Source organism: Prinia subflava, chromosome 2, assembly GCF_021018805.1.
Source record: "Prinia subflava isolate CZ2003 ecotype Zambia chromosome 2, Cam_Psub_1.2, whole genome shotgun sequence".
In the NCBI taxonomy this organism is placed as follows: domain Eukaryota; kingdom Metazoa; phylum Chordata; class Aves; order Passeriformes; family Cisticolidae; genus Prinia; species Prinia subflava.
Genome location: NC_086248.1, coordinates 109520605 through 109542984, shown reverse-complemented (window position 1 = coordinate 109542984; position 22380 = coordinate 109520605). Strand labels below are relative to the sequence as shown.

Genomic DNA, 22380 nt, shown 5'->3' with positions numbered 1-22380 from the left:
AGTTTTTTGGGTGGTTTTTGGGTGGTTTTTTTGGGTGGTTTTTAGGGGGTTTTGGGGTGGTTTTTAGGGGGGGTTTGGGTGGGGTTTTTTTTGTATTAGTGCTGTATATTCAGTTTTTCTTTTTTTCCCCCTTTGTTTCTTCATTTACTTTCACACTGGAAGATAATACCTGAGGTCATGGATAGAGTTGTGTAAAAATGAGAATTTATTCAAGTGTTTCTAATAGATAGGTGAAGTCTTAGGAGTTAATATTTAATGTACAGATTTAAATACCTCTTGCGATGGAAGTTATTGAAATTGTTTTATTCAGGTTAATGCTACTCTTGGAATGTGGTTTTGAGCTGTCTCTATTTTCCTGTCTAAATATGCTTAAGGAGCAGTTATGATTTTTAAACCTTCATAAATATTAGTATCTACAACCTTACATACATGTATACCAGTGTAGGCACATTGCTTTCCATCAGAACTGTGTGAATCAACTCTAAACCCAAGCAAATTACATGTTACAATGTCTTTATAGCTTGGACCAGGAAATTCAGCAGCTGAAGCAGAAAATCTATGAGGGTGATGGAGCTCAGAAAGGAAACCATGGACTATTAGATGAGAGACTCTCCCAGAGCACTTCCCCTGCCAGCCCAACAAAGCCACAGGCACCTGCTGCCCCACTGGTGGATGACAGGTAGGTAACCTGCAGTCCTGAAATGGACTGCAAACAGTGACTTTGGAAAAGAAATATTTTGAAAGACCATTCTGCCAAGGTTGGATTTGATTTAAGTGCTGTGATTGTACTGGAAGACTGGTCTGGAAATAAAGTTGATGTTGTACTGTAAGTAACCAATAGCCTTACCTGTTGCTCCTGTGCAGTTTGTTTTAGAATACAGGGTAGGGAAACTGTAGGCTGAAAGGTATTTAACTTGTTTTTGAGTTTACAGTTACTTGTCTATATCAGTTTGCTTCATGTACACTTAAGGCAACAAAGTAAATTTAATTGTCTTAAACATTGTTTAATAGGACAGCTGCCTGGCATCACTAAAATCTTTCATCTCTGCCCTTGTTACTTACACATGGCAGTTGTTAGTATCAGCTCTTGGAACATTCCTTCTGTTTGAAGACCAAACCTTAGCTAGCCCAAGCTGCTGATACCACAGCAGCAATGAAGGCAAACTGTTAAGTTACTGAAGGTGCAGCCTCAGCCTTCTTTCTTCTTCATCCCTTGTACCCTCACTGCCTCTTTGTGTAGAGCTGCACTCATGGCTGAACCTGTGGTTTAGTCATTTGTTTAATTAATAACAATTTTTTGACCTTTGACTGTTAGATGAACACTCATTCAAAAGTCGTGTTCCTTCCTTGAGGAGGGATAAAACTGGTCTAGCATTAAGCCTCCCAGTTAAGAGCTCTGCAGTACTTAGGGTTCAAAGCACTTCAAAGAGCCTTTTAGTCTGTCTTAATTTTTATGCAAAAATACACTATTTTTCCATACATACATATTTTTTCTGTATCTTAAAGGATAAATGCCTTTATTGAACAAGAAGTGCAGAGAAGGCTCCAGAATATTCATCATAAAGCTGAGGATAATCATGTTAGTGCTTCCTGGTCTACAGAAACTTTCAAGGTGAGCAGAACTGGGGGGGACATCCTGACCTTCAATGGCCCATGTCTAGCCTCTGATTTAGTTTTGTCATTCAGTAATTTTCATGTTTTCCTGTGTTTACTTACTTTTAATTTACCAAAATATGTAAACAGTAAATGAGGTATGATACCAGTTTTTAAATTTTAATGGCATTTTTTGTTGCATTCCGTGGTTTTTTTGGTGGGAAAGAGTGTGTAAATGACAATAAGAAGTCTGCAGTTACAATAAAATCTTCATTTTATGTCAGAAAAATTTAATTGATGAAAACTAATGTTCTTCTGGATGGAATTTCTTACTTGCAAACAAATGCCTATTCAAAAACTGGTGATCTAATTGATCCAAAGAAGTGAGTTGATTGACTTCTAAGCCAGTGGTTTAATAGATATTGTTATTTTTGTGTATTATAAAGAATGTATCTTCCTCTGAATACTTTTAAATTAACTTATACAAGAAAGGCACTTTTTAGTAACCTCCTTTACTTTTTTTGTGCTTAGGATAATGAGAGGCATAATAACAGCACCATTCAACGCAAGTTGAAGTATGAGGTAGGTCATAATTTGTCAGAATGAAATGATTGTCTTAAATTATGGCATGCCCTGTAATTAAATTTCATAAAGTTTAGCTGCATAATTAGAATTTTGAATTCACAGCAAGATTAATGGCTAACAGAGATGGCGCTGCATCTTACCAGCTGGATCAAAGTGATTTTCTTTCAGATTGGACCTAGCTTTTCCTTGTTTGAAAGATGTGGTGTTAGGGTGGATCTTTCTTCATTGTTGTTTTGCCATGATTCTTAATTTGGAACAGTCTCCCTTTCATCATTTTTAGAGGAGAAAATCATTTACTGAGCATTTAATGACTGTCTGAATTCAAAATGCATGTAATGTTTTTGACTCACAATGAACTGCTGTAAGGGTGTCTAGGAGTTAGCAAGAAGAGCCAGGCAAGCTGTGTGTGTTCTAAAGGATCTGTACATGTATTTATGTGTTTTCAAACTGAGGCTTAGACCCCTTCCACCATATTTAGTTGTCTAGCTGCTGCTTGAAGCACAATTATTGTCTTGGTGAGTAAATTCTAAATACCTTTGTGGATTTAAACTAACCATTAGGAGGGCTGCAACACCTTGAATTTGTGCTTTTTTTGACTTTTACACTGTTGTTTTTCAGCTATGTTGTACTTTTGACACTCTCTTGGCTAGCTTGGGATTACTTTTTTGTGCGTGTGTGGGGAAAAAATTGAGGGCTTATAAGTTTCTGCATTGCCTGTTGACTTTGCTGGGGTTTTGAGTAAAGCAAATATAAACCAATTGAAACAGATACTGTACACAGAAAAAGCAGGGGTGGGTTGAAAAGATCAACTACTCCTTAATCTGATCTCAATCACTCCTGTTGGGTTTTCTCTCTCTCATTTTGAGAGATTGTACTGATTTTAAATGATTGTATAAATCTAATCAAAATCAATCCTCAGTTTAAGAAATGTTTAGGTCAGGAGATTTGACACTGACATTTTAAATTTCTTCCTTTGGAATTTTTAACAGAAAAGTCAACAGTGGCAGCCACACTATGGCTTTCCATTTCTGTCTAAAGATGGGAGTTGTGCTTCTGAGTTGTGTGGAGAAAATGCAGGAGTAAGAAACCATAAGAGACAGAAGGCTTATACAGAGATGCTGGATTTATTTTTCAGTTCTGGAAGGCTCTCCTCCCCTTGTGTATCAGAGAAGGTGTTTCAGAATGAAAGGAGTAACTCAGAGCAGGAGAGCTTTGCTTGTCATTGTGATATCAAAAGTACTTTAATTCTCTCTAGAAGTAATAATATTTCAAAGAGTAAGAGTGTTCCATACCTGAATGTTTTATCTACTTCTTTACAGAGTTCTGACTTTAATAATGTGGCATATTCATTCCACAAGGTTGAAAATTTCAATCATTTTGATGATAAAATAATTACTTCTCCAGATGGTGACAGCTCGAGAACTGAATCTGATTGTTCCCACTTGAAACAGATGTCTCCTGCAGGAGCCTTAATGGGTGCTAATGAGCAAACTGGCTTTAGCATATTGTGCCTTCTCTTTTCTCAGTCTAGTGTGAATTCTGAAACAACAACTTATAAAGATATCAGCCCATTAAAGACAGTGCAACCGATGGTTGAAGACCAGTCTAGTAATTCTCAGCTTCCAGCACGCAATGCCTCTGATTTGGTTTCTTTTTAAGTCAGTAGCTTCTTGTTTTGATGCAAGACCAGAACACTTCCACTTTGGGGTATCTTTTCAGTAGGCTTTCCTGCTTTTACAAAGATACCAGTAGTCAGCTGGTCAGCACCACAGTGGTTTCAAAACAAGTTAAGCAGTTGGGAAGTTTGTGTGATGGAAATGAGAAAAGTGCCCAAGCAATATCATTAATTAAAAATCTGCCATTTATAAGTGTGACCATTTCCCCTTAGCACCTACACCCCTCTTATCTCACTCATCCTTACTGGATATGGGTGATACTGCTCAGGGGCAAGGCTGTATTGGCTAATTAACACAGCTTTTACTTAGCAGGGGTTACTGAATCCTAAAGGTACAGAACTTAACATACAGCATAAACAGAACAGACAATTCACCATACAAGCACCAAAAAGTCACCCCAGGGCAGGACGGTTTACTGGAATTCTCTGATTTTAACTTGTATTCCCAGAGGCGTGTCAGCTTTCTGCTGGTGTAACCAGTATTATACCAGTATTCAACCCTGCTCACTGACTGGGTTTTGCTGTAACTTCACTTCCTGGCAAAACCACCACAACAGGAAATTTGCAAGTAAATGTGTTCCTGAAGTCAGGCATGAATCAAGACATATCCCACACTAGAGATGGTGCTAAAGCTCATACTGAAAATGTCATTCAGCCTGAACCCCCCATACAAGAGGCTGTCACAACGTGCATAAGCACAGGGATCTCTGATGCCTTGGTGGGAAAGCTCTCTGAAGAATTTACATGCATGCTGTTGGAAAAACAAAGAGCTAGAAAACAGTTTAGTATTAAGATATCTTTCTGAAACTTCAAGTCTGTTCTCTGGAAAAAGTACTGGAATTTTTCATCTGTGCTTTACCTCAAATTTCTGTTAGGATGGAGGAGTTGAAAGGTATCTGTTGGCAGTTGCAGAAAACTGGACGCAGAAGCTGCTTGCTTGCCTTTGCTCAGTTCCATTCTGTATGGTGTTGTTTTGTCAGCTGAGCAAGGCACCTGCCAGAGTTCCCTGGCAGTGTTTCATGAGGTTCCTCTCAGCACTGTAGAGGAGATGGAAGCCGCCTTTGCTGGACAGAATATTCGACTTTGTGTTCTGCTGAAGATGGTTTACTCACAACATTTACCTGTAACAAACATTTCACTAAGAATTTGCAGTAACATAATGAGAAGTTGGATTGTTACAGCTTGCTTGTTTGAATGATGTTCATTTAAATCACCAGCTCTTGAAAGATGATTTGATGCAGATTTCACTGGACTGGACTTGAGATGGAAATGAATTAGTTTTTTCAAATGGAGTACGATTGTCCTGTAAATTTCAAGCTGAGTTAGCTGACATGATTTACTTACTGTATGAAAATATGGGAGGTATGAAACCTTCACTAGGTCACATTCATGTAGTGCTGTATACATCAGTGAAAGTAGACTGTGCTAAGCAGACTGTATAGGAGTGTTCTTCTTACAGCTACTCATATAGGTCTCTTAAAGGAAAATAATGTCTTTTTCTGACCTAACGTTTTGGATGCTTCATGCTAGCAATCACAACTGGACAGCCTTTGGTTATACAGTTTGAATGATATCCATTGAACAGTTTTGCCAGACAAAGAGAAATGCACAAAAATTGAGCTTGTGTTTTCTAAAAGGAGCAAGGTTGGACCTGATTCAGGAATTGGTTTTTCTAAAAACTGTGAAAAAGAAGTAAATACTCAGCTGACTGTCATCCCATTAGTTCTTCAAAGCAGTTTGCATATCCCTTTGGAGATCTGGAAATTATCATTCAGTTGAAGTGAAGAAACCATTTGGCTAATTATGCATTTGACCAGGTGTTGAAATCCAAATACGTTCAGATACATTCAAAACAAAAGGCTAATAAATTTTGATAAAATCCTTTCCTAAGGCCCCCCCCCCATTTTTTTTTTTAGTCAGTAGAGAAAAGGGACCCTTAAGCTCTAAGGGAATACCACAGACTGTAAACACACCTAACAATAATAATTATTAATTGAGTACTTGTATTTTGTACATCTCTGGTATGTGGTACATACAATTCCTTGGGAAAGTGAGGAAAATAAATCCTTCTGTGTTATATGGTAGGTGGATGAAAACTGTAATTACAGCTCTGTCTTATGATTTCCATTTTGGCTGTGTTTTCTAGCTCCTTCCAAATACTATATATCTTCATTAATGTCTTCTCTATTTCTCCTTGATTGTCTTTTCCTTAATCTTTTTGATTGTCATTGTTTTTCATGCTCCTCATTTACTTCTTGCCCTTGATCTCAGTATTTCAAAACATCTGCAGATTTTTTAATCTTATTTTCACTGCATGCTCTTAATACTACAGATGTTTACAGTTTCATGCATGCAATTTTGAGAATATTAGCTTTGACAGTTTTATTCTTCAGAGTTTTACTTTTAAGATTTATTGCACTTTCGTATCAAAATTTGTCAGAAGTGCAAAAGTAGTTGTGCTTTAAACAGCATTTCAGCCTTTTGGTCATGCTGCTGTGACAAGACAGATGTTTTGGGGTCTGTCATCTGTGTGCACATTTCTCATGCTCCAGGTAGGTTGTTGACAAGGGGGGACACTGCCTGACAGATGGAATGAGTTTAACTCTGGAGTTCTGCCCATGGAATATGCTTGGCCTTACTTTCATTATTCTCTGCTTGCTTACTGATGGGGTTGTTGATGCTGTAAGATTGCACCTCTTACAGTCTTTTTATTACTTCATCCCAAGAAAAAATGGAGCTGTTGGACATCAGTAGGATATTTCCATTAGTCGAAGCTTTCCTCTTGCTTAGGACAAGGGGTATTTTACCTGTTACCCCTGTCAGATGTTTGAATAATAAATGAGCTGTTGTCTCCTATCTTTTGCTTCTTCCCTTGTAAGGGGAGCTGAATGTCTTTTGAATCCTCTTGCTTGAATATGCCATCTGCCTTGTTTGAGGAAGATGGTTCTTGGCAGAAAAACCAGTGGTATCTAATCTGAAATTCTAAATTCTGTAAGCATATTGCCAAGCAGAGGTGAAATCTACTAGACAGAGTTAGACTTCAGTCTCTCTCCTAGTACAAGAACATTTCCCATTTGTTTTTACCATATGTTAGGACATGATAACGTAATCACATGGGATTTAAAAAGAAATAGCTTGCATTGGGTGGGGGCGTTATATCTGGAAGGATGAACACTTGTTTGGATAGAGAATTATGAGGGGTTTTATCATTACATTTCTACTTCCTTAAGGAAGTCCAAAAATGAGCAAAATATGTCATGTTATTTTGAAGTATTGTGGGGGTTTTTTAGCAAAGAATGTGTATGCAAATGAGAAGACAGAGTAGCACCATCATGTCAGTCCTGCTCAGGAATGGCTCCTTCAATGACATCACGATGGCATTTCTTCTGGGCCCTGCCCAAAGTCAGCAGCGAGTGGCACTGTCTGAAAGGACTCATGGCTGTTGAAGGAAATCACTCTCTGCAACCAATTTCTTTTCTGATTATACTCCAAAGTTAAATGTTTGTCCATCTTGTGTTTCCCAATAACACTTTTTCTCTTCTGTGCTTTTTAAAGAATCTAACTCAATGAATACTCTGCACTTCGATGAAAAAGAACTTCATAGCAGTATATTTTGTTCTGATATTTGTACTATTTTTACTGTGCAAAGTAAACATAAAGATCATTGCTTATTAATATCAAAACATTATTTATAGTATTAGGGCACATTTTCCACAACGCTTTGTGTTCAAGATGATTTTCCTCTCTATTAGCTGTTTGTAATAATTCTCTGAAAATGACTGCTAATAATTTACATTCTGACAGAGGTGGCTTTAGAAGTGGCTTTATGGTTTTATTACTGTTTAAAACAGATGATATTGCTTTCAGGGGAATGAACTTCTCTTTTCCCCCAAGGAAAGAGCAGTTTATATTTCAGTGCTCCAGAAATGAGTTTTAGCTGAAAAGCCAGTAATGTGAGTAGTAATTACAGAAGAGCAAAATGGACAGGAGACGGTATTTGTTGTGAAAACAAAAGTTGCTAAAAATATTTTTCTATTCAAACATAAACTTTTTTTATGGTTTCCTAAAATAAACGAAAAAGAAAAAAATTGTGGTAAATATACTCTGGATTAACTCAGTGGAACAAAAATTCACTTTCTTTGTATTTTCTGTTTGATTCTTATTAATGCTAATGTTAAAGAAAATCACATTGTCATTTATAATTGACTGGCAATGAAATAACAGCCTCCTATTCTTGAGAGCCACGACAGTATCAAAAGGCTCTCTATAACAGGCAGAGGTGTTTATAAATGAGTTTCAAATTCTTCTCCAGCTCCCACACAGTCTCGTGTGTACTGGAAGTCACCAGGAGCTGCTATAAGATGAATGTTGAGAATACAGTTACAGCTCAAGTGATGGATAGCAGTGCTAAATACAGATATATAACATAGTCATAACTTTAAAGGGATAGTTTTTCAGTCGTTTTGGTTGTTAACTTGTGTTTGTCATGCTGCTGTTAGTTTTTAAGTGCCAGTTCATTAATGTTTTCAGACCAATTATGTTTAATGGAGTAAGTAGAGGACTTCCTTAAAGGCAGTTTCTGTAGTTTTTCACTCTCAATGCTTATGCTACTCTTGGGGCATAGTGACAGCAAAGCATTAATCTTTTATGTTGCAAAAATTTTTATTTTTTACATAATTTCAGAGTTACCTATTCCATCTGGCTGTCAGAGGAATGAGCCCTCATTGGAAATAAATTTTTAAATTGTTTTATCCAGACTGTGCAAATTTATCATAGCTTAGTTTCCTGGGATTCAGATATGATTAAAAAAATAGTAAGAAACTGTTCTGACAGTGGATTGCTTATTTAATTGTAAAATGGGTTTGAACTGCTAAAGTTTAAGAGCTTTTTGAATTGCCTAGACCCCTGCAGCTTTGCATGGTATTGGAAACGTTTGTTATAAAAGATAGACACGTACAAAAATTAGTGAAAGTTTGATTAATACACTGATTTTTTTGTAAGGGGGGTAATAAAAACTCTTCTACTTTCCTTTCGTTTTGTTATCTAAGCTGAAAATGCCTTTTTAAATAAAGGAATATTTTTTAGTACACTTCACCTTAATTTTTGTGTGCATAAAAATATGCTAGGGCTTGCTTATAAAACAAGATCCACTTTCTTTTCAAAGCATTCCTTCATTTTAGAAGTAATTTCTGCCTCCTCTTTTCCTGCTCCTCTGATCAAGAAGACTTTCTCATTTTCAGTGAAGTTCTTTTCTTTTTTTCCTTGTGTAGTGATTTTGGTTTTCCTTTCTTCTCCCTGTTTGGTATGTACATGAAAGCGGATGGTCTGTCGTTCGCTGGGAGCGAGTCCAGACGACCTAAAGGACCCCATTAAAATCAGTATTCCACGCTATGTCCTGTGTGGGCAGGGAAAGGATGAGCACTATGAGTTTGAAATAAAGGTAAGTGCTTGCCGTTTGCTTGTCTTTAATGCTTTTGTTTCGCTAAGTGCGATTTTTGGTTCTCTCTTAGGTAAGTGGCCTCAATATTGTTAAATTGGAGAGGTGAGAAGAATGCACAATATAGGACACTGTAAAGACAAGTGTTTTCCAAGTGGATTGATTGTACAGAGGAGGCTGGTGGCCAGACTCTCGGGGTGAGAGTTCCAGAGCCAATGTCACTTCAATTTGAGGAGTTCCAGAGATGAGGATTAGATGCATATTGGTTTTTGCAATGCCCTTTATGGAGATGCAAGTGTCAGGTATAGAAAAGGCCTAGACTTGAAATATTTACCTGAAATAATGAACGCATTATTAACGTATTTTACACATATGCATGACAAAGGCTTGATTCCTTTCAGGCTCTCTTTATTGTTCTTCTTCTTCCTACTGTGCATTTCCAAGGTGTTGCTTCTCCAGACTCTGGGTTGATTTTTCTGCACAGAAATGCTGGGGAGGGGAAGCATATTAATTTTGTTTCCTCTGGTACGCAGCCAGTGTTTTTGCAAAGCAAGATCTGAAGTCTAATTGGCAATGTGTTCTCAGTGTGTGTGGGCATATGTGTGGCATAACTGATGTACATGGCATGAGAGACAGAACTGGCAGCCTCCTTACTGAATGTGCTGCCAGATGCTTCTCTAGCTGCTGTGAGCAGGAGTGACCTTCCTCACAGTCTAAAGGACCATTTTTGAACTGCACTCTCTTTTGAAAAGGTTTTTATTAAGATGGGCAGTCTGAGCTTTGTTTGTGCTAATTAAATTTTCATTTTGAAATATAACATGCCATTTGTGGGTGAAATACTTCCTTTTGCCTGTTGAACTTTGATTTTCTTGGGGCTAGTGAAAGCCTGGAGCCAGGGAGATGCTCAGAGACAGGTAAGTGCACATGAAACTTCCCCGAGGACTCTTTTCATTTTTCAGCACATGAGATTTACGGGACTAGGTAATGGTTAGTGAAGATGGCTAAAGTAACAAGGTAGCTGCTGTTCTGAATATGTTGATGGATTTCTTTTCCAAATATTCTTCCTTCATTGGTAAAACCCATGTAGGCCTCTAAAGATCTTAGCACGAGGGAGCAGTTGAAAGAAGACGTGGTATGTCTATCAGTTTTGGGGATGTTTCTTACAGTCATTCCCTCACATGAATCAGTCAACTGCTGATGCTTTCTCCTTTCCTTCCAGGTGTCTGTGTCACACTGGATTGCTTCTGCTGTAGTCAGGATTTAGCTCTGTGCTGCAATCCACAGACCTTCCACAAACTTTTCTATTTTAAACCTTTTCTGTGCAGAGCTCCCAGCTCTACTTTGATCTGTATTAATCTTCAGAAGCTCCTACAGTTATTCTGTAGAAAATTAGAACTCATAGAATAGTGGATTTGTATTTTTTTTTGCCGTAAAAATCAGGGTGGAGATTAAATGTACCTATTTATTTAATGTCTTTCTCATTTAATGTCTTCACCTGTCAAAATAATTCCTGATTTCAACCTTACTTCACTTGGTTTTAGTTTATCTTCAGGTCATCTGAAATACATGTCAGTTGTGGGGAAGGAGTGAGGTGTTGCTGGTCTCATTTCCTTTGCTGGGTCCTAAATAAGCTTTCTTCAGCAAGGTTCCTCTTGCTTTTGGGAAAATGGGTAGCTGACCTATCTGCTTGTCATAGCAGAACCTGACAAAGTGACAAGTGATGATTGAGTTGAATTTTAAGACAATCCCCAAAACTGTGAATCCTAGTTATCTCAGAGGTCTTGTCTTCAACAGATGTTTCTAGGCATTGTATTTGTAGTTAAATCCTGCGTATTGTTACACAGAGGAACAAATGTAATAAATATCTGTATATAACAAATACATCAATTTCTTCTTGTGATATGCAGTAGTAAAATTTTTTTGTTTATATGCCAGAAGAGAGTTCCACTTTCCTTGGCAGCTTCATGGTCAATTCATAGGTCTTTCAATCCCAACATACTATCAACAATATTGTGTTTTAGTGCAGGTTTGGCATCTTGTTGGTATGGACATGTATGGGAATAGGCCAGCAGGATGTTCTCTCCACTCAGGTTCTTTTACAGGATGCAGATCCTCATTAAAGATGAGTCTCACAAGAACTGACTGGAGAGAATTCAAAGCAGGAAGAAGCGGAGGATTTGTTAGAGCCAGGACAGCACCTTCTTTTGCAGCAGGAATATGTCATGGAACTGTTTGTGTTAGTCTGCTATTAAGTATTCTGTATGAATTGATTGATTCGTTTCTTAAAAAGCTTCCATTTGAATGACAGTTTTATGTGTTGTCTTTAAAGACATGATGAAACAGTAATAGCTTAATCAGGTCTAAACATATTTATGTCAGAGCTGAATTAGTATGCCAGAGAACTGTTCTTGTGTTCTCCCCTTCTTTTCATGTTGTGTCAGGATATTCAGACAAGGCTGTGCTAGAAACAGTGTGGGAAGAGCTTTTGCATCAGTAAACCAGAGGCATCTGTTACAGCAGTGCCTGTGGTTGCAGAGAGCACCTATGGTTGGCAGAAGGAGCAGCAAGGAAAGGTGGAACTCCAGCTCTCATAAAGACACGCAGGGTCTCCTGAGAGCAGGTGATGGAAACCAAGTCTGGAATCAAGCACAGCCCTGCAAGGATCCTCTGACCATAGTGAAAGTTGTAGATAAGCATTCTCATTCTTACTCTGCTTTCCCTCGTTGTTCTGAGTTCCCACCTTTTATTTGTCCTGTTTGGTATTCTTTCAAAACTGGTTTTCTTGTGTTTCAAACCCTTTTAGTGATGTCTGACAAGTACTCTAAGAAAAGATCCAGGCAGGTGCAGCCTAAAACAGGGCTTTCTTTCAGGTCCAGTTGCATTTCTGTTGAGCCCAATCCTGTGTTGGATCTGCTCAAAAAGTCAACCTTTCTTGTCTATATTTATTTGAGTTTGGTGAACTGTTGCAGAGTGGGAGTAAAGCAGAGGCATTTTTAAGAGGCTTGGATACATAGTTAAGAAAATGATGCATGCCCCCTAACTGCCTAAATAAGTAAAAAGTCTAATAGTCTATCAACCTTATCACATTAATACCCTCAATAATAAAATAGAAAAAGGCTCCAAGAAATTTTTAGACAACTTCTAGGTTTTTAGGTGCTGGTTTTGTAGTGCAAGGAACAGTTTCAACAAGGTCCATTTCAAGAAATACGAATTCTCATGATGACTGTGGACAGTTTAACCAGCTCAGATGAAGAAATTAGTTTTTTTCTAATTGCTTTCAGAATCAGCTTTTTTTCCACCCCCCCGCCATGGTGTTACTTCTGTTGCTATGGGGCAGAAGGAAGACAAGCTCTGTTGTGCTTTACAGTGGAATCAATTGAAAATGTCTCCTAGGTTATTTTCTATCAGTCATCACGAGAAGAAAAGATAAGGAGACAGGACTGTGATATCTCCTTTCAGATTTATAGGTTTTATGTAGGAAATGTTGCCTTTGAGTGAGGAAAACAAAATAACCCACAATTCTGAGGCAAATCTAGGATCACAGCATTGCCTAGGTAAGACTATTCCAAAATCTGTGTTGCAGATGTCATAAACTGTATGGTTTTTGTTCTTAAGAAAGTACTTTTAACTGTAATAGCAAATTGTGTAAAAAGCAAGGGCTTTTCAGGATTGTTTTACTTGTTGTTCAAAACAGACTTGTCAAACCACTGTGGATTAAGGAATAAATGCATTCAGGTGTTTTTTGCTTTGCAGTCAGTGCTCCTTATTAAATACAGTTCTCTCACTGTAATGAAAGAAAAATTAAGCCAACTTTTAAAAGTTTTGGGATTTAAAACAGCCGACAACTGTCCATTTTAATCATATAACCTTGTATACTGCATGGGTTTCAGTGTTGTACACTGTGTGGGTTTACTTCTGTTTCTTCTTTTCCTATTGTCTGCTCTAGATAACAGTCTTGGACGAGACATGGACAGTATTTCGGCGGTACAGTCGTTTTCGAGAATTGCATAAAACTTTAAAATTGAAGTACCCAGAGGTAAGTTTTGGTAAAACTTGTTTTACAGAAAAGGCTGTAGGTTTGAAAAAAAGTGGTTTGAAATGCGTTTACTCAAAAAGGGAGATGGTTTCAGACAGCCAGCACAATTTCACCAGCACAGTTCCTGCCTGACCGATCTAGTGACCTTCTATAAAGCAGTGGCTATATCGGTGCACAAGGGAAGAGCTGTGGGTGTCATCTCTTTTCATCTGTAAGGCCTTTGACATGGTGTCTTGGTTTGAGACAGTTTAAAGAGATGGGCTCTCTGAAATGAGTAACCTTCCCCTTCATTCCAACCAATCCCTTCCCCCCACTAAGGAGTGGCATACAAGGAGATATAAGTGAAAAAATAACAAATTACTAACAAACAGAATGCCATCAGGCAAGGAAAAAAAGGTCAATAATTTCTAGATACAAAACTGCGAAAAACTCACAACCCCACTGGAACAAGGAGAGACCCAAAATGCCAGAAACAGCCTTTCCTGAGATGGCACAAGGCCTCAGGCTTGTAGGACAAAGGGACAAGGTGCCATCATATCCCTCTTGGGAAGGCAGGAACTTCACAGGGCAGCTCTAGCAGCAGCCTGTGGGGTTTGCCTGCTGCTTTCTCCTGCTGTTCACAGGCTCTGCTGCTGTTGCACTCTGCACCTGTGGGATGGGGGAAAAGGACCAGTCTGTTGGTGCTGGTATGATGTGGCCTGGCCCCGGGAGCCCTCTGGCTTTCCTTGCTGCCAGCAGAGTTTGCAAATTCACTTTGAAACAAGTTTCTAATTGCAAAATGCAGTCCTTATGGATGGCTATGGTTGTGAAGCTGCCAGAAAGAGAGAGGCTCTGCTCCTGTAGTCTTCTCTGCTGGAGCAGGTAGTGGATTCATTTGGACCAGCTTGCTGGAGCAGGGCTGCCCATGCTGACTGACAGACACCCACAGAACTCGCCCCAAGGCAACTCAGACCTGCTAACTGCACTGTCTCTGAGATGGGGAAAAAACCAAAAACTGAAAAGAGATCCCAAAAAGAGAAAAAAAACCTTTGCCTGAGCAAAGACCAAACAGCCTGCAAAACAAATACCACGTGGTAAAGGACCAGAAGCTGCCTGGGAGGGCCAATTTTAAAAATGCTCACAATAGCACCCCTTCACACACACAAGGTCCCTGGCTGCAGAGTCTGAAGGAGACTAAGAATTCTTGGATGCACATAGATGTGGAATACAGTAACATTATGATCATCCCAGGACACATGGCCCTCACAACATCCTTTTCTCTGAATTGGAAGGAGATGGATTTGATTGGTGAACTGTTTTGGTGGATGAGGAATTTCTTGGATGGTCACATCCACAGGGTGGTGGTCAGTGGCTTAGGGTCCACATGGACACTGGTGAAAAGTGGTATCCTTCAGGAATCCATACTGGAAGCAGTGCAGTTAAATATCTCCACAAGCATAACCTCAGCAAGTTTGCAGGTGACACCAGGCTGAGTGTGGCTCACAAGCATGAGGGGTGGGATACCATCCAGAGGGACCTAAACGAATTCAAGGAATAGGCCCATGGGAATCTGATGAGGTTCAACAAGGCCAAGTACACCTGGGTGTGGGCAGTTCCCGGTGTGAGTACGGGATGTGGAATGAGGGGATTCAGAGCAGCCCTGCTAGAAGGATTTGGGTGTGCTGTGGATGAGAGGCTGGGCATGACCCAGCAATGTGTACTCACAGCCCTGAAAGCCAATCGTGTCCTGGGCTGCATCAAAAGAGTGGCCTGCAGGTCTAGTGAGACCCAACCATCCAGCTCTGGAATCCTCAGCACAGGAGGGGCATGGACCTCTCTTGGAGTGGATCCAGAGGAGGGATACTAAATTGGTCAGGTGGCTGGAGCACCTCTCCTTTGGAGAGAGGCTGAGATAGTTGGGGTTGTTCAGGAGAAGAGAAGGCTTTCAGTGGACCTTATGGCAGGCTTTTAGTTCTTGAAGGGGGATTATTAGAAAGATGGGGACAGATTTTGTGGTAGGACTGTTGCAGTAGGACAAGTAGTAATGGTTTTAAACTGCAGAAGGCAGATTCAGAACAAAATGTAAGAAAGAAAATGTTTTATAATGGCACAATTTTTGCAATGCGTAGAGAAGTGGTGGATGCTTCATTGGTGGATGTATTCAAGGACAGGTTAGCTGGAACTCTGAGCAATCTGATCTAGTTGAAGATAGCCCTGTTCATGACAGGAGATTGGACTCAATGGCCTTTAAAGGTCTCCTCCAACCCAAATGACTTTATGATTCTATGACTCCTCTCAGCCGTATGTCCAGTAAGACTGACAAGCCCTTCAGCATTTCAGAGATCCAAGGGTGCTTGATACAGGATGGATGTCGCAGTGAAACTGTGACTCTCTGTGTTGCTTCTGGCTGTAAATTCTCTTTACTGCGTTCCCTGGAAGCTGCTGGTTTTTTTCATTGCAAGATACTTGCAGTCACATCCTATCGTCCTGACAACTTCTCATTTGAAAGAAGAGCATTACTCCACAGATAGCCATTTGTAATAGTGGCTTTCAAGTTTCTGCAGAATGAAAAATTGATCTGACCACCTTGGAGACTCTGGGCACTCAGGATGAGGAGCTGTGCCTGGTGGAGTTTTAGTTCATTGGAGTGAGCATTTGGGAATTACAGTTTTTAGTTTTCACATCTAACTTCTAATTATTAACATTTTTCTTCCTTCCTACATGTTCCCTTGGATATTACAAGAAATAAATCATTCAAGCAGTGAAAGTGACCCTGATTTGAGAGTTAGCACAAGTAAAGAAGCTTGGGCCATATATCCATGGGCAGTATATTAAAAAATATGAGTATGTTCAAGAAGGGGAGACATGCAATAGTGTGCACATGCTTTCTTGGTCTTTGTTAACATATGCTTTAAGCTAAAAATGAAACGAGCATGAAACAGACCTTGAGTCTGACTCTCAAGCTTGTTCACATATCAAAACAGTATGAAAACCAGAAATGGAAACTACTGTGCACCAAATAGCTAAGAAAAAGTTTTAAGAAGGAGAGAGAGAAAATAAAATTAAGTCATCTTTTCTAAATGACAGAAATTTTTAAGGTAAAATTGAGTTTTTAACAGGAAATTGAATTGTTCTCTGTACACAAATGCTTTAAAAATATTACTTGTGAACATCAGTGTCATATTTTTATTTGAATAAATTGCCATTTCCTCTTGGATATTAGCGGCTGTCAACAGGAATATCCTAATTGCATCTAACTGTAGAAAAAAGAGCCAGGCAGTCAGCCAGGTGACATGGAAAAGGGCCACCCGAATCCCTGTGCAGACTGATTTTCCCTGTTTAGGAAAATGTGCTAGAGTAGTCATCTTCAGAGTTGGTTATTGGTCCTGACAGTACATTGGGGAACAACTGAATTCTTTCACGGTTGCATCTGAGGGAGAGCAGCTTTGTTCTTGTAGGTAGTAATTGGATTCAGGAGAAGTCTGGTGTTCTTAAAGCCACTATCAAAATGTCCCATGTGCTGCAGCATATTAATTTCACCTTCTTGAGTCAAGCATTTGTGACTGACAGTACAAATTCAGGCCTTTTTTGGTGTTAGAGGAGGAAGTGGTTGGTTTCTTAATTTTATTTATTTGCTTGTTTTGGAGAACCATGACAACATGAGTAGTATCATTAGGTTAAAATAAAGTCCAGCATCCAACTGTACAAGAGAAGATTCCAGCCTAGAGCACAGGTACATAGTTTATTTCATCTTGGAGTCTTCTGAATCTGAAGTTGTTTTTGTTGTCATTAACAGTTCATAGCTAATATTTTTCCTGTGGGTTTTATCTGTATTTTAAGTTTCTTACACTGCTCACTTTATAAGTATCTTATAGAGGCAATTTTCTTTTGCAGTTTATTTTCTTTTGTCATCTTCTCTGTGGTTTGGCTTGCAAGATCAATACATTTGCTAGTTTCATGTGCCAGTTTTTTCCTTATTGACCTTTCTGTGTTGCCATATGTTTGTGTCATAGGTAAACTTACTGAGATTCACATCTAATGCATTAACAAAATTATTGGTTTAGTAATGCCAAAGCATAAGTGTCTCATTTCCATGTAGGGAACACATGATATTTTTATTCAGCTATCTGTTCCTTTGTGAAGAAGTTTTGTGAGTCACTGCAAATACCAGCTCTTACAAGGTTGCCAATTGTATCTTTTTCCAGCCTTGACTGAGCTTTCACTTCACAACAGCTTTCACTAAATTATCAGAGAGGTTCAAATATACTCATGTTTGCTGAATACCAAGCATGTTGAAATTAGGAGAAGCAAGATAGGCATTTGATCACATCAGCTAGTGGTTTTAGATGGATACTGGCATGTGAGTACCTGTTCTGGGAACCCTTGCAGCACCAATGCTGTCTGCTCTGTTTTACACAGTTCAGGCTGTGGTGTTGTGTCCATTCCTGCTTTGAGATGTGGAACATCACAAGGGAATGGCAGGTTTGTGAACAGAAGAGATCTGTATAATGTGCAGTGAGGTTCTTCTACTCATCAGCATTTCTACAAATTACTGTGTCCTTGATTATCAGAGGGGAAGAGCATGTTGTGATGGATGAAACACAAAATATTGTGTGCTGCAGTGAAGATTTGGCATTTGTTTTCTCTGAAGGAATTTCATTAACAATGTTGCATGTGTGAATGATTGATGGCTTTCTATATTTTTACCTTTATTTAAAGTAGCTTTAATTTATGGTAATGTTGGATTAGTTTTGCAGTGTGAGTAGCAGTTAAGTTTGTTTGGTAAATCAAAACTCATCTGTCTGCTGCTGCTCATCTGTCATTGAACTAATATGGGATTCACCATGATGCTAAAATGCATTTTAATACCAAACTTGGCAGAGTTGTGTCTTTAGCCACTATGTATTATTCCAAAGAAACTTGATTCTTGAGAAGATCTTATCAGAATCTATCAGAGTTGAGTTTTATTTTGCACAGTTCACCTTCCCAATCTAAATTAATATTTATAATGAACAGCGAAAATACTGTGGGCATGTTTAATATATGAGTGTCCTGCTTTTAGAAGTGAACTTTACAGTTCATTAGTTGCTCAGCTCTGAGTTACTATATCAGTATTTTAGTAATTTGCTGATCTTGCATTTCGTGTTTCTGCCACTGAATTCCCAAAGGGATGTCTTGGCAAACTGATTTATTGGAAGGTTTAAAAAAAAAGTATCTCTTTCAAAAGCAGAAAGTTATCTAGTATCTTCTGGTCTTACAAGATGTCATACATATTATATATCTGCACATTTCTTCTAATGTAATTAAGAGGCTGCTGACAACTGCATATCTAACTAAAATGTGTCGCATGCAAATTTTGAAAGACTGAAGAAGCTGCACCGGGTGAGACTGAGCCAGTGGCAGAAAACTACCAAGCATTTAACAGTGGCTATTTTTGGGGGGGCCCTACATGACTGTCATTTGCCCAGCTCTAGCTTTCTTAGATTGTTAATGACTATTTTATTACTTTGGATTTTTAATTAAGACCATACTTGGCTTTCAGTTGCAGTAGTCTCTCTAATGAATGCACTTTTTGTTTGTTATTAGTCAGAGAAGAGAGCAAAAGGACTCTTCATTCTCAATAGAGAAGTGAGAATTTCTATAGTTAGATTCTCCTGGTTTTCCCTCTGTCTTCATCTTTTCTTACCAGTTCCTGGTTTTGGAATAGTACCAGAGTGTTGGTTTCTGCAGAAAACTTTGCTTTTTGATCTACATCTTGCTGCAAGGGGAATCTCACTCTCCTAACACTTCATCACTCTTCTAACACTTTATCTCTATGCTCTTTCAAAGGGAAGGAGACAAACAGTTCCTATTTGTCTTTCTCCTAACCAAATCCAAGGTTTACGAAGTCCCTCCTTCATGTGGAAGTCCTTAAGTCCCACTTGCATCCAGGTTTTGTGGGGCTTTCACTGTGGGCTCTGCTTATGGAGTTCCCTCTCAGTCATCTTAAACTGTTTCTGTGTGCATAAAAATCTCTACATGTTGTTAAGGAAAGCACCTTCCATAGATGCATTTTTATTGCTAATAGTGATTCTTGACTTAAAATATTAGAAAATCCCTGGAGAGCTGCCAAGGGGAAGCTACAAGGCATGCTTGCTTTTATAGATTTATTCATGGACATAAGGACATGTGTGTTCTGATCAGCAGGAATGCCAAAGCTGTTGACTTCTAGCTCATTTTAGGAATATAATGATTTCTATAATACCTGTGTTTGATTTATGGAGGTCTGTAGATAAATATATATTTGTGCTTTTTGGGGTCTAAGGCGCAAAGGGACTGTTTATAGTTCAAAAATAATTATGGGTCATAACCTGTAAGACCTGCATGAAACTCAGAGAGCATAAAATATTTCTCGGATTTTTCAGAAGTACTAAGAGAATGTTTTCAAAAATATGCTGAAATCAAAACATTTATTGCAAGCTTATTTTTAAAACATTCCTAAACACTTTGAAATATTTCAGATTTTTTTAAACTCGAAAAGTAGTCTGTCTGTTTTTCATCTAAACTATTTTGCCTCTCAGTGAAGAAAGACAAATGTTTGCATCTTGGGGATGGCAGTACCTATTTCATCCAGCCATACTCACAACCAGCCCACACATAATGTGTATGTTTGCTATTAAAATAGAGCAGACAGGGGTTTTTTAATTGTTTAAATTAATTTTAGACACTTTTCTACTCCTACTCATTGTTCAGGTGTAGTTGAGCTATGTAATGATTAATGAAGAGTCGTGAACTGTTTATGGAGTCACCACTGACTGATGTCACTGTCCTTTGCTTTTGACTCTGCTCCTCTTTTGGGTGACTGCCAGGGAAGGATCTCTGTTTCCTTTTTAAGGGGTCTGTACATCTGGTCCTCTTGCTAAGTAAAAAGTGGAAGAAATCTTCAACATGAACTGCTGGCACAGATAATGGAGAGGGGATGAATGAGGTGAAGTCAATAATTTTAGGAGAACATCCTTGGATTCTGGAAGAGATCACTGACAGAGAAATGCAATATTCTAACGTGGTTGGTGCTAATTTAGGGATTTTTATTCTTCCCCCTGCCAATAATCTCAAGGATAATTAGGTAGTTTCTGTGTACTTATGTAATGATTAAATTATTTTTAATGTCTTATCAGACATGCAGAATTCTCCCTTCCAATGAAGAATGCAAACAGAAATTAAACCAGGAGTGGTGCAATAAGGCAGCAGACTTGTGCAGAGCATTGGGGCAGTGTTTGGGCTGGGATCTTGGCTGTCTGACTGCTCCAGTTCTGGTTTATAACTCCGCAGCTGTAGAGTTTTATTGAATGCAACATTTGTGTTAATATTCTGTGATCGAGGTACTTGGCTTGCAGGGCTGCAAGCCTGTTGCCATGCAGCCTAGTGAGTTCCTGGAGCTTTGGAGCTAATTTGGCAGCAGAACTCAGAAGCTTATTGCATCAGAGCTGCTTGGCCTGAAACTGCTGATTTCACCATTGGATTTTTTACTGGCATTCTGTAATGACTGCATATTTAGTTAGTATGTAAACTTTAGGTGGTATGCTCACATTGAGTGCAAAATTCTGGACTTTTGGATTCTTTTAGTGTTCCGTTTTAAATAGCATAGAGTAATACATTTGTAAATAATGGAACTTTCCTAAGATGATGTTGAAAATCATTTTGGTCTGAAACCTGCTGTGCTTCTGCCAAAGTCTTGATCCAGCAGTAACTGAAGTCCCAATCTATTCACAAATTCATTCATTGTTGATATTGATGTTTAGAAATTCTTGAGACCAAGAAACAATTTAAAATCAGGCGTTACATGCACTAGGGAGAGCAGAGTGTAGCATGTAATACTGACCATGGCTGTACATATCTTGCTACAAATCCTATCTCATTATTTTAGAAAGTTTATTTGGATATGGGTTCTCAGTTCAGGTTCTTTCAGGGAGCCCTATGACCTTTGTAAGCGTAGTCTCTAACAATATTTTAAGGTTTGTCTGTTTCTTTGAAGATTTGATCCAGTGAAGAAATAAGCTTGTTGATGTGTTTTGGCTGAACTGGAGGGATGTTTCTGGATGTATGGATATGAAATAGCAAATTTGGTTTGGTTTTTTTTCCAAATAATCAAGACTAGTGTACTGTAATTTTGGTTTTAAACAATGGTAAAATATAATAGGACTCACAGATTTAATATGAGAACCACAGGACAAACACCAAGCACAAAGAATATATGTATAAACAGTCTAAAAGCCTTTTTTTTTTAATGGAAATTGTGTATTAGGATACAGGTGAAAATGAAAATTATTTGCAACATTTATGTGCTTGGAAATAGTAAATGCCATGATTTTTATTCTGGCAGAATTATATGTACAAAAGCATTTAGAAAATAGTTTTTGACATATAAATCCTAAATTAAGCACAGACCTTAAATTTTACTTTCTAGCCTGGCAATTTAGTAGCCTTGGTAATACATCTTTCCATAAATATTGAAAGAAAAAAAACAAGTAGTAAGTTTTAGAACACATATTTGTGTGTAAACCCTTTAATACAATTATACAAGCATGTGATTATAGCCTTCAGCTTCTTTCAGTACAAATTACAGTAATTATGATATTGTTGATGTTAACATTCATACTCTTGTCACCCAGAACAGCCAGGAAGTGCACACACAGGAAGCATGTTTTGTCACATGCGTGTTACCAGCTCCTGTTTTTAATTATATTATGTTCAGAGCATTCTGCAAGCCTGCAGGTTTATATATATAGTGCTTCCATATCAACCCTAGTTTGGCACTGCTTACAGATGGGATTTAAGTGGTAGATCCTTAGAAGCTTCACCCAGCCTTTCTTTCTGCAGCATGAGACTGCTGAAAATTTTAGAAGAAATTTTTACCCTGTTTCTCAGTACCTCTATCTACAAATGAACAGGATAATTCAATCCAATAAGTGAGGTGTGGAAAGCATCGCTGTTAACCATATCATGTAGTTCAGTGAAAGCTTGATTACAGGGAAATGTATTTATTCCAAATGGTCCCTCTGAATTCATAGTTGCTAACCAGGACTAGAGTATCAG

At 38.5% G+C, this 22380-nt stretch overlaps 1 protein-coding gene across 1 annotated transcript in view; it reads left to right on the top strand.

Moving 5' to 3' along the window:
• Positions 1-22380, top strand: part of KIF16B (kinesin family member 16B) — a 128268-nt gene that overhangs the window by 77700 nt on the left and 28188 nt on the right. Inside the window, exons 20-24 of the mRNA XM_063391547.1 lie at positions 521-679; positions 1507-1612; positions 2125-2175; positions 9171-9293; positions 13237-13326. Of these exons, the coding sequence (XP_063247617.1) occupies positions 521-679; positions 1507-1612; positions 2125-2175; positions 9171-9293; positions 13237-13326 (529 nt within the window). The remainder of the gene's footprint in view (positions 1-520; positions 680-1506; positions 1613-2124; positions 2176-9170; positions 9294-13236; positions 13327-22380) is intronic.